Here is a 12402-nt window from a genome sequence, read left to right on the forward strand (position 1 = left end):
GTTCTGCCCTAGTCCATTGCTATTTGGGCTGTGGTTTAGGCCTTTCGCCCAACCTTAAAATTACAATAATGTTTCTTTTATTAGGAACTTAGATCTCTAGTGCCTCCGGCGTAGTACCAATGGAGGATCCCCGCTACCTCTATGTATTTGATTGTCTAATGGGTAGGTCTATTTGTATGTATCACTGTGGGTACTACCACTATCTTCTTGTCTGTGTATGTCCTTAAATGGCAGAAGAAGGATATGCAACGACCTATTCTGGCTTGTGATGAATGATATTATTGCCCCTCGGGCCGATTCAAAAATTGGCTAAAGACTAAACAAGTAACCAAATTTTAAATATTTTGGATCATTAGATATATTACTAATCCAATGGTCCAAAATAAGAAAATTATAGGGTGGCAATAGCCTCACCCTTAACAAAATGGTTGTATGACAAATATCCAGGTACCTAAGAAAATTCCAAACAATTGAATCCTTGAACGGTCTTCACCGCATATATGGCGCTTATGAAAATGGATGGAGAACATTCAAAATTCAGGGAGAGGCTTCTCCTGAATTAGGTTACTCTTGTTATGATGTTTAAATTACGCTGCATTTTTTGGAGCATTTAATAGTGCTAGTACGTTTATAACTATGTCAGCAAGTTTTGGGTTCTCATTCATACTAAGCAAAGAAGCTACTCACATCGTCATGTGTGTGAATTTCAGCAAGTTGGCTTGTAAAGATACAAGTTAGTTTTACATAGCTACAAGGTACCTCAAGGTTACAAAATTAGTTTTCCGTAAAGGCGGTTGGGATCTCTCTCAACTTGAAATGATTAAACCCTTCACAACATCAAAAATGGCAATGATCTGAAACAACTTGCCAAGGGTTGCTTCTTCCCACTCCTTTCAATCTCCACTGTCACTAGCGTTCCTCGGCAAGCTTGAAAATACTGTAAGAATTAAACATTTTGATCAAGAGTTTGAATTCCCTAATTTATAGAAGCATCTAAACTTAAAGGAAAAAGGTCATGGAACTAATCTTTTAATAACTAAAATAAACTCTCAGGCTAAAAGAACTACGAACCTTGGTAATGAAAATCATACGCACCACTGGGGTCAACAAAGCTCCAAGAGGCAAACACACTCAATATGAGGAGTGTGCGGAAACATGTCTACTGGTTGCACACTCTTTAGCTTGTAACAGCCTTTTATGTTTTTCTCTACCTGCACAAAAATTATGGCAGGTCAAAAAATTGAGTGTCTCAGATGTCGAGGACTCGAGATAAAAAGCAGATACATACCACACCATTGCAGAGATAATCAAGGTCACGTGCACATGTGGCAGGGTTACATGATACATAAACAATGCGTGAAGCCTTCAGCTTTAGAAGAAACTTAATCAACTTCATGTGCATTCCTGGACGATTGGGATCTGTATGATTCACCATGTCAAAATGAAGGTCAGAAGCAAATTGTTTTTTCATGAAAGTAACAGGGGGTGAGCAATCCACATCCAAACGAGGAAAAAAAAAAGGAAGACCAAACATAAATAAGCTAACTGCAAACAAAATCACACCAGTACAGCTAGCAAATCCAGTTAAATATCACCGAAGACCACAATGCTGAACAAATTCTAACTTGAGCCCAAAGTTCTACATCCCAACCCTTTATAATTTCCATCAATTATCCTATCACACCCCAATGACCCAAAAGAAAATAGCTAACCACTAGCAATCCACAAGTTTTAGCTTTTCACCCTTCCCCAAAGCCTTGAACTGAATGATCAGCGCAACAACCTCCCAACCACGCCCACACCGGCGGAACAATTCAACACACAACAACTTCCTTAAGCAGTTTTCACCACAATTGTTGAGAAAAATGATAATGCACATACATTCTCTTTGGGATCTTACTCTTACTTGTCTTGACCCTTTACCAACCAAGCCAATATCTAACTTTCAGTGGAGTCTTCTTTGGTTTCTAAATTTGGGATAATTGTGGAAGAAAAGAGGATTTCATTCATTCCATATTTGCATAAACAAGTTTACCTACTCCAAATCTCGTTTATGATCGCTCCTAGGCAAAATCTCCAGATTACTAAGTGATCTCTTTCACCCTCCACTATAACTTTTCATAAAAAGAACTTATCACCGATCCTTCAAGCTTGTTAGCAATATTACACAGAATCTTAAACAAGCCATATAATTCATAGGTATAATGCCCGACACCACTTAGACCAGAGTTGATCTTTCCTCCCATGGAAAGGAAACCTTTTTTCCAAGTTTGAAGCCTTTTCCACCACTGGGTTCCAAAAACTAATTGCTCTAGGATCTCCTCCCAAGGAAAGACTCAAATACTTCAGAGGACACGCAACCACAACACAACCCCACATATCAGTGGATGTTGAAATTTTACCACCTCTGAGTTAATTTCCACTACACAACACTTGGGCTTTATTACAGTCCTGAAACTGTACTTGGCAGATTTAAAAACTCTGAAAGATAAAATTAATTTTTCTCTGAACCATCCAGAAAGAAGATGGTGTCACCAGCATATTTAGAGGAGAAATCTGTTCTCCTTCCATTCCAACTGGCAACTATCTAATCTAATCAAGTTATACAGCAGAAACCGTATTACTTCCTACAGCAGGAAACCCCTCTTCCAGTTACTTCAAATGTAGATATTGGGAGGAGCACTTGCAGAAAGTAACATTCATGTATATCTTAAAGAATATGAATGTACTCAACAAGAGCACAAGTATGCATCATACCACATCCAATAGGAAAAAAGTAAGCAGAAGGAAATTGCTAAGAATACCCTGTTCAACCATGGTTTCATCAAATTAGAAGCAAGTAAATTCCAAAATAAATTATCAATCAGAAAGCTAGTCCTATGCTTTAAGTTCCTAAAACCTAAAGTCCTAAACCTTAGGTTCAAAAAAACAAGATATGAAGCTGGACAAACTAAGGATTCCAACAAAAAGTTTACCTGAAATAACGATTTCAGGCTTAGGAAAATTGTTCCCAAAACTCTCATCAATTTTGTTAAGATCCCCTTGGACAAATGTAGCGTTACGGATACCATTCAGCTCAGCATTCAGACAAGCATCTGCAATGGCCTGAGGAATTATTTCATAGCCATAAACATGTTTGGCCCTGCAATGAATATGCAAAGCATAAATATCAGATTTTTCTAAAAGGCATCTAAAACAAATGAACAGTTTAGAATTACCTTCTGGCAAGTGTCAGACCAATGGTGCCAGTCCCACAAAACAGGTCAAGAACAATCTCTGAGCCCTCTCCTCTGAGACCAGCACAATCTTCTATGAGTTTATATAAAATCTCTGCCTATGCATTTACACATTTTTTGAGTTTAATTTCATGGATAGTATTCTGATAAATAGTATTAAACAACTAACAGAAAGCAAGCAATAATCCACCATTAATTTAACTGTTTTAAGATGAGAATAAAGCATTTCTTTCACAATGCATACCTGGTGAGTATTTGTTTGGAAGAATGAGTTTGCTGATATTTGAAAGGTGAGCCCTCGTAAGGTCTCTGTTATGCTAGACTTTCCATACAAAGTGTACTCAACCTCCCCAAGAGACGTGTTACCAACAGACGTATTTACATTGTTCATGACGCTTACCTATCAGTCATAGGAAAAAAGATATCATATGAGACCAAATAGAAGGGAAAAAAAAATTATTGACGTGTAGAGACTAGAGCATAACTATTTTTTTTATCAGATGATGAGTAAAAAATATCTCAATGAAGTAAAATATACGAAAACAGAATGTCACACAAATCATGGCTAAAATGAAATACATTTTTATTAACCTCTGTATATAGAGCTGTTACAAGAAAAGAAATGTATATAAATTTCTTAGGTAACTCATTTGATGCTATAACTAAAGCTGAAACATAAAGAATTAGGGGTTCCCAACAAGAGAATTTTTTAGAAACATTCAATGAGACAAAAAGTTATACGAAAATCAACATTGCAAGACATGGTCACTCAAGGATTTAAAGGACAAAGAATTAGGGACTAGAAAAGTAAAACAGTTTCTCTATTACATTGTCCACCTTAGACAGCAATATGTTATATGTGGATAATTATAGTACTATTTCATGATATACCCAGTTCACTGATTTTCTCCTGACAAACCAGCTATACAGACAAACAACTATCATCTACTGCAGCTGACATTGATTTCACTATGCAACTGACATTCAAAACAGTTTCTATAAAGTGGACTAGGGAGGGAGTTTACAAAATCAACTATAGCAGCTGACATTGATTTCACTATGCAACTGACATTCAAACAAGTTTCCATCAGGTGGACAAGGGAGGGAAATTACATTATATGTCACTAGTGTCGAATTAGAGACTCATGAGGAACCCACATGTATATTTCAATTGGCATTCAACTCACGCGTTCACATAAGTTAATGCCAAATTGGTTGAGAGAACTCTAAACACTGCATCATGGGTTTAATTCACCCAACCCCGAAGGCACAGAAAGCAATTCAAGCAATGTAGTATACAATGTACAAGTAGTATTCAGAGAACTGATCTCAATCAGTTCAAATAACATTGGAAACTGGGATAGATTTTACGTCATATGTTATATATTTCACAGTACCAATTAAATTGGAAATTGTCCATACGAACCACTTCGGGGATAGCTGTTATCCTTTGAAGAAGAGGCTTAAGTAGCTCTGGCTTGTAAGATGAGGTCACAAAATTAACCATAAGTTCAGGAAGACCGGTCTTCACATTCCTGGAACATGAATGACAGCCATAACTTCTTATTAGATTAGATATTCATGAGCTCAAAGAGAAAGATATATAACTAAACAACTAAACAATATATAATTCCCCAAGGGAAAATCCTGCACTTGGTGTCTGTTTAAATTACTAGTGAAACACAACATGTTAAGTATCCCCTCAACCTATCAAAAATATCTTATGATACAATGCTACAGTTAGCTTTTTAGGTTTTCATTATAAACTAGTTTTCAAGAATGTTTCCAAGTAGAAGAATAGGTATGGTTTCCGGAATTGACCCAAGGGAAATGTGGTATTTTTGTTCTTCATTTGTTCCTTGATCTACATCACTATGGCTTCATTTGTACTATGATTTACCAATTCAATAATTGTCAGATTATATTTCGAAAAAAAGAAAAATGATAATGGTTCAATTTATCTCATAAAGCAACAAGAGATTACAAGAAACATGTATTCATGCCATAGACTCATATACACTACTTGTCATTCTGTTAGCATTGCCCTATACTCATCATAGTAGCCATAAAAGTTATATTTGAATTATCGAAGAAGATACATAAGTTGCATAAAGATTCATGCATGAGTAGCTCCTTCTTTGGCTTCTTCTTTGATATGAGAACTACAACGTTCCAATACCCACACACCCACAAACAAGAATCATGCATATTAGTACCTTCCAGTTCTTAGCATTAGATGCTTAAGAAATCCGGCATGAGAGTAAACATCAAAAGGAGAGAGACCTAATTGTGGATCTCTCCAACTTTGTTGTACGGCGGCAAGAACCTATACACCAGAAAAACAAGTCACTAAAACAGAAAGTACAATTCCTGACACTGATGATATATACTATTAATTCTATTTAAATATAAACCAAATCTGAAATATATGCATTCGATATATGTAGACAAAGAAGAGAAGCTGTAAAATCACCAACAATGTTACATAATGCAATCCATGCTTGACATTATTGAGAATTTTCAGTACATAGATCAATAGAAGAAAATGCATCCTTAACTGGAAAGTGCACTGTGCTTGTGCCCAGAGACAAATTATTATCTTGTAATTATGCAAGTAGGAAACAATGGGATTCTCAGAAAACAGAAGAAATGAAATACATATAAAGAAACTACATAATCTTTTACAGATATTACTGTATTGCTAACATCGGTTTCTACTGTTGAGAGAGACATCAACTGACATTTGTTGGTTCACCAAGAGTTCTTCATGAGCATGATATGAGTTAATAGACTTCAGTGCAACATTTTGGTCGAACTTGTTTCTTTTCCCAACAAATATATGCCATAAAGAGTGGACATATACTCAATTCTCTTGACTTTTATTTTTATTTTTATTTTTTTATTTTTTTATTTTTTTTTTTTGTTTAGAAAGAAACTGAGATTTTATTAGATAAGCCACAGAACATTGAGGTCAAAAAGTCCTCAAGCCACATGACAACATCTTTTCTTTTGACTTTAACCATTTTTTTATACACTTGCGATAAACAGTAGTAGATTGACATTATCAAAACTAAAGAAGGCTGAAAAAAGGGGTTCCTGATTTGTAATGGTATATGCAGTATAGATTCTGCATTTCACAACATAAAGGCACCAGAAATTACACAGGAATTACCATTTCGGCAGGCTCACTTTGCAATAAGCACTTGTCAACATTTAGAACCTTATCAAAAAAGCCAGGAGCATGCAGACCCAAGGCATAATTCTCAATTCCATCTTGTCTCTCGTGTAATGATTCTTTAGGTAACCATTTTTGAGAACCAAATGAGAACTCCATCTGCAAAAGCAGGAAAAATATCAATTTTGTTTTCCCTCTAAACAACTATAATCGATTGATACACTTCTCTAAAATAGAAAGTAGACAGGGACCATGCGAATTCTTAAAGCCTAAGGGTGGATTACATGCCCAAGCCAATAATAAGTACAAATGTATATGTTGCACTAGAATAGTACTCAGACGCTGTTAGTATTGAAGTTGTCATGGAGAAATAGAAATATGCACACCATTTCAATACACCTTTAAGATGCCTAGCACCAATTTGATGTTTGGTCCCAATTTGAATTGAATAGAAACATAAGTACTGATAATAGTTGGTGATGCAAAGTACTATAAGCTGTTACAGACCAACAAAACTTTAGGTTTAACTTCGCTGTCACTATTTTCCATTATTGTCTGTGCCCCTAGTCCCATGCCACAACATTAACATTATTATCACTGTTTTCTACTTAACTTCCAGACATGAAGAACCAGTTGAACTCATTCATTAGATCGAAAGTCAAACAAGTGACCATTTAGTAAAAGGGGCATGAAATACAGCAAAAATGCAACACTAATTAGTAGTAAATGGTATGGAACTTTTCCATATTTGAAAAGTACAATGGATATTTGATGCCGCTGAATGATCATCTAAATTTAAAAAGGTTTAAGTTGTGCACTAGCCTTATTCCTGTAACGGAACTGGATGTCACAGGGAACAATGGGCTTCATGATGCTTTCCAGCTCTGTAGGAGAAACCTTTCCAAAATTTATCATCAACTCACGAACTTGGTGCTCCTTAGCTCTGATTTGCGCCTCATAGGACAAACTTTGCGTTTTACATCCTCCACAGTAAGAAGCATACTCACAAGGAGCATCCACGAAATCCCAATGAGGAGATAGTGTCTGTACCTTTGTCACCTGCACTTGTTAACCAAGTAAAATGTGTTTCTTGAGAACTGAGAAAAACGTGAAATAGTCTCCAGATATTATAAAATGGGGAATAACACCAAATTATAAACGAATACAATTGCAGGTTGCTCAAGTTATATACTACAGCAACTTGTAGCATAAAACTTTGCTTCTTAAAATGCTGTTTCTGCTGCCAAATTTTCGTTTCCAAGCCTCAACTCTACCCCATAAGCCTCTACACATACGAACAGAAAGTCTATTCATAGCAATACTTCTAATACTCCATTCTAATTCTAACAAACCTCCACGAGACCAAAATTACTCAACTTATCAGTCTATTCCATCTTTCTTTTCCTTTAGTTTTAGCAATCTCATGCCGTAGTTCTTCAATCAGTCATACAATCACTTCTGCAAACTCTCAGGTATACATCAGAAAGCTAGCACAATCCAATAATCTATACTTCCTATCAAATTACTGATTTTTACTCTCATGTGTTTACTCCTAAAGCTGATTTTTACACCATAACAATGACTCAAACAAAACCGAAAATTCAATTTTCCTATCAAAATTCTCAGAAGCCATTACTCGTACCTCAGCATAGGTCCCTTTCTTGCGAGTCACGCGCCCAATGAACCGCTCCCCAGGCAAAGCCCGGTCGCACATGACAACGAACCCGGTCTCCGAAACCTTACACAGACCCTTCCCTTTGAAAGCCAAAGACTCACACACCAGCTCCAAACTCTGCCCTCGCTTCGGGAAATACGAGCTGGGCTTGGGCTTGGGCTTCTCCTTGGACTCGGCCCGCTCCGAATCTTCGGCCGAAGGCGAAGACGGCAGAGCCGCCAGCGTCGTCGCGCTTCGGAAATTCCGCAGCCACGGGCGAACCGTGGTCACGTGCCTCAGGCCGTGGCTCGGCATCGTCGCCATTTTTTTGGAGCTCGACTCTGTTTGGAGGGAAAGCAGAAGAAGAAGAAGAAGTAGAAGATAGTGAGAGTAAAAAAGGGATAGAGGACATTTTCGTCATTACAAAAACTACACCAAAACGCACCGTTTTGGGAAACGTCGGCTTAGTTCAAAACGACGGCGTTTGCTATATTTAAGGACTTTATATAGCGCGCAGTGCCTCCGCTGAAACCCTAAATCGTAGAAGCGGAGCCTCCATCTCTTGTTTTCTTCTGTGCCGGCGAGAGCAGCGTCTACGATCAGCTATGGGTACTTGAAATGCTTCTTATAACTTTGTATGTGTATATTTGGCGATGTCCGATTGGTCTGTGACGGTGAGTGAGTTGTGTGTGCAGGTAAGGTTCACGGTTCTTTGGCTCGTGCCGGAAAGGTGAGAGGCCAGACCCCAAAGGTGGCCAAGCAGGACAAGAAGAAGAAGCCCAGAGGCCGCGCCCACAAGAGGATGCAGTACAACAGGAGATTCGTCACCGCCGGTGAGATTATCACTCCCCGATTTTCTGTTTTTGTTTTCATTTTCACGATTTAGGGTTTCATTTGATTCGATTCGGTTCGAGTTCTGGTGATTTGGCTGTTACTGAGATTGATTTTTGTTTCGATTTTTGCAGTTGTTGGATTCGGGAAGAAGAGGGGCCCTAACTCGTCTGAGAAGTAGGGTTGCAATGTGAGCACTTCTGCTGGTTTCTCATGGGGCAATAGTGTCTTTTTGTTCAATTTTTCTTTTGTAGCGATAAGGATGGTTTAAGTTTGTACTTGTCTTGCTGAATTATCTTAGAAGCGATGTTCTTAATGTCCGAAATTGTGAGATTCTTATGAATATGTGCTACTTTTGACCACGTGATTGTGTGCTTTTCTGCTTCAGTCTAAGTTTTATTCGTTCTATTATTTACTGTTATTATTATTAGAAATAAATGTGGGATTTCAGGTGCCACAGTATGAACCTATTTTATGGTCCTTTCTAGTACCAGAATAAGTAGAACTGTTTAGTATGTCAAGATACAACTTAGTGTAAGTGATAATAGGATTAGCTTTTCTAATTTGCTATATGTCCCCACCCCCACATAAACCACTGATCCGACCGTGGACAAATTACTCTCATAGGATTCTGGTCTTAAATCTCTTGATAGTAATGGCAAAATGTCGTGCTACATGATTTTGCGGACTGTTATAGGATTCTGATCTAGATGTTGGATACAGGATGGCATCTCCTCCTGCTTCTTGTGTCCTAAGTATAGGCAAAGATTGTTGCTGTGTATGGGTACGGCTTGTATTCTGCAGAGTGACCTTGGTGGTACCAGAGTTAAAGTCATCCTCAGGGGTGAACCAAAAGCCTTGCCTCTGGAGTAGGACACCGAGTGTACAACTAGTAGCATATGTCTAATGTGTTGTGAGTTTGTTAGTAACATGATGTGATTCGTAGATAGGGAGAAGCACTTGGATATGTATTCTAGAACTAGTTACTTGTCTGATGTGTTATGCAGTTAAAGTGATAAATTTTGGTGAATCTTGTTTGATATGCAAAAAGTTGTTGGTCATCTTTTGATTTCTTTGAATGTCCCATGGGATGAGTTGTTATGCTGTGTATTTTTTTTGTAAAGATCCAAAACCTAGTTTGAGTAGGTTGAAGGGAGGATTCCCATCCTCATAATCCGAGGAAGGCTTTCTCTACCCTCACTGAGGATTGGAGTGGTAAGTGGTAACGCTCTCCTACCCTCATTGTTGAACGGTTTTAGCTCAAACCACTTGGACCATGGAACAAAATAGTTTAATTGTTATATACTTAAAATCGGAACTCTAATGTTTTATTAACCACATGAATATGTCAACAAACCAGTTTAATTTTTATATACCTAAAATTAGAACTCTAATGTTTTATCAACCACATGAATATCTCAAAGTGTCGCATAATGTTTTCATATTTGATTGTTTACTGCGGTAGTAAACTTTATTAATGAAGCTAAGAAGTTACATTCCGTGATGAGGAGTGCCTCCAGTGTTGCAGGGACAGACCCACTCTAGGAGATAAGCAAACCAGTGCGCACGGCACATCTAGTCTAAGAATGAGCTAACTTATTAGCTTCCCTATGGACATGGGTGAACAAACAGTTATGCAAGGCAGAAAGAGAATAAGAAATATCAGCTACCACTCTACCAAACCCTGACAAATCTTCACTCTCAGCTTGTACCGCTTGGACTAGTTGCAGACAATCCGATTCGAAAACGACCTGAGCGAGCTGAAACTGTTCCACCAACTGACATGCTAGACGGCTGGCATAAGCTTCCACCAAAACTGGAGTTAACACCATATCCACCCGTGCACATGCTCCTCCAACAACCTGCCCAGTTGTATCCCGGACAACCACGCCCAAACCTCCCCTGTGTGAAGCAACATCGAAGGCACCATCGAGGCATCGATGTTAGCTTTAAGCCAACCTGCAGGTGGTGGACACCAAGGTCAAGCTCTCCGGCTTCCTTTCGGTAAGGGAACAGCACACACCAGTTTGAAGGACTTGAACAAATTAATAGCCTGAAAGTAAACTTGATTGAGAGCTTGGGATTTATCATTCCACACCCTCCGGTTCCTCTCTTTCCAAACCGCCCAGAGCAACAGCAAAAGAAGTGAAAAATCCTCCCGCGAATAGGGATGGCATTTTAACCCATGCGTATGGGTATTGGGCTGAGTGGTGGCATAATACCACTTATCACTCGGCCATTAAAATGACACCCCAACCCCCCCCCCCCCCCCCATATGCATTGAGATGTATCTACCGGGTTCCACCAAGGTTCACGTTGTGGACACAACACTGCAATATGAACTCCTTCGCAATTTGAAATCTCATATTTCTATTGCTCGAAACAGGATGAAACAATACACCGATAAGGGTCGTACCGAGAGAGAGTTCAAGGAAGGAGAATGGGTTTTCCTTAAGCTCCATCCTTACCGGTAAAAGTCGTTGGTGAAGAGGCCTGCTCATAAATTGGCACCACATTTCTATGGGCCGTTTCAGATCTTGAAGGGTATTTATTCCGTTCGGATAATTTTTTTAAGGGTATGGGTACCCGTTTATGAATTTTGGGTGGGTATAGGTATTTTATAAAATACCCATATAGAAGCGGGTGGGTATGGGTATTACCCACGGGTACTAAAATTTACCCAATACCCAAACCCTATTCACTTGCCCGCGTTCTCTAATACTTGGTAACCACCCTCATTCTCTCTCCGATTCTTCTCTCTCCGTTCAACCCAGCAATCTCGCCGGAGATCAGCTACTCCGGCATCTAGGACGTGGTGGATTTCGTCGGCGAAGACGAGGCGGAGTTCGTCTTTCTGTGAATTTCAGGCGAATGTGGAACAAAGTGTTCCATGCAAAAGAAAGAGGAAAGCAGCAGTATGGGATAATTTTGAAGTAAAAGTGATCAAGGGGGAAGAGAAAGCAATTTGTAAGCATTGCTTCAAGATCCTAAGTGCAATACCCACAAATGGAACTAATTCCTTGAATTTACATGTTAAATCATGTCAATGACTAAAGCCTCAATCAACAAGGAGCAAGGGGACAGTCAGATTTGGTCATTTTGATGAGAGTAATAAAAAGACTGAGCTTACCAATATGATCATCTTGCATGAGTACCAATTGTCGATGCAAAGACTGAGTTCACTTATTTATAGTCATTTTCATTATCTAAGTCGGTATTGAAAAACGAATTTAATTTTGCTTATCAACTTAACACTAAAGTAGAAATATTCATATCAAAGAAAAACAATAAAGTAGTAATAAGAATTTGTATAAAAAAAAAAATAGTAGTAAGTATTTAAAAAAAAAAAATCACAGCCATTAATAGGCTGAACGCTGAAGGCCTTCAATTCAAAAAAAAAAATGGCCTATATTGAAAACGGGTAAATGGGTGGGTATGGGTATACCCGTTTATAAACGGGTTGAGTAAATGCTCATACCCACGAATTATTTAATGAGTATTACCTG

The 12402-nt window shown here is 38.3% G+C and overlaps 2 protein-coding genes across 2 annotated transcripts; one reads left to right on the forward strand and one right to left on the reverse strand.

The window, feature by feature from the left end:
• Positions 1-635: 635 nt before the first annotated feature.
• Positions 636-8435, reverse strand: LOC112188717 (uncharacterized RNA methyltransferase BT_0643). The gene is made up of 11 exons (XM_024327899.2): positions 8054-8435; positions 7234-7470; positions 6409-6570; positions 5453-5562; positions 4663-4771; positions 3481-3636; positions 3219-3334; positions 2976-3142; positions 1289-1419; positions 1072-1211; positions 636-937 (listed from the first exon to the last, which is right to left on the reverse strand). Exons 1-10 carry the CDS (start codon positions 8387-8389, stop codon positions 1104-1106), a joined length of 1632 nt encoding a protein of 543 aa, XP_024183667.1. The 5' UTR covers positions 8390-8435; the 3' UTR covers positions 636-937; positions 1072-1103.
• Positions 8436-8527: 92 nt separating this feature from the next.
• LOC112188718 (40S ribosomal protein S30) lies at positions 8528-9283 on the forward strand. The gene is made up of 3 exons (XM_024327902.2): positions 8528-8674; positions 8761-8898; positions 9031-9283. Exons 1-3 carry the CDS (start codon positions 8671-8673, stop codon positions 9075-9077), a joined length of 189 nt encoding a protein of 62 aa, XP_024183670.1. The 5' UTR covers positions 8528-8670; the 3' UTR covers positions 9078-9283.
• The last annotated feature ends 3119 nt before the right edge of the window (positions 9284-12402 follow it).

Source organism: Rosa chinensis, chromosome 2 (genome assembly GCF_002994745.2).
Source record: "Rosa chinensis cultivar Old Blush chromosome 2, RchiOBHm-V2, whole genome shotgun sequence".
Lineage (NCBI taxonomy): Eukaryota > Viridiplantae > Streptophyta > Magnoliopsida > Rosales > Rosaceae > Rosa > Rosa chinensis.

Coding starts and splice junctions, on each gene's coding strand:
- LOC112188717 (XM_024327899.2), bottom strand. CDS start 8,389: ATGGCGACGATGCCGAGCCACGGCCTGAGGCACGTGACCACGGTTCGC. Junction 6,571..7,233: donor AGTTCCGTTACAGGAATAAG/GCTAGTGCACAA, acceptor CTGCTTTTGCAG/ATGGAGTTCTCATTTGGTTC. Junction 3,637..4,662: donor TAACAGCTATCCCCGAAGTG/GTTCGTATGGAC, acceptor TATGACTGATAG/GTAAGCGTCATGAACAATGT.
- LOC112188718 (XM_024327902.2), top strand. Junction 8,899..9,030: donor CAGGAGATTCGTCACCGCCG/GTGAGATTATCA, acceptor CGATTTTTGCAG/TTGTTGGATTCGGGAAGAAG.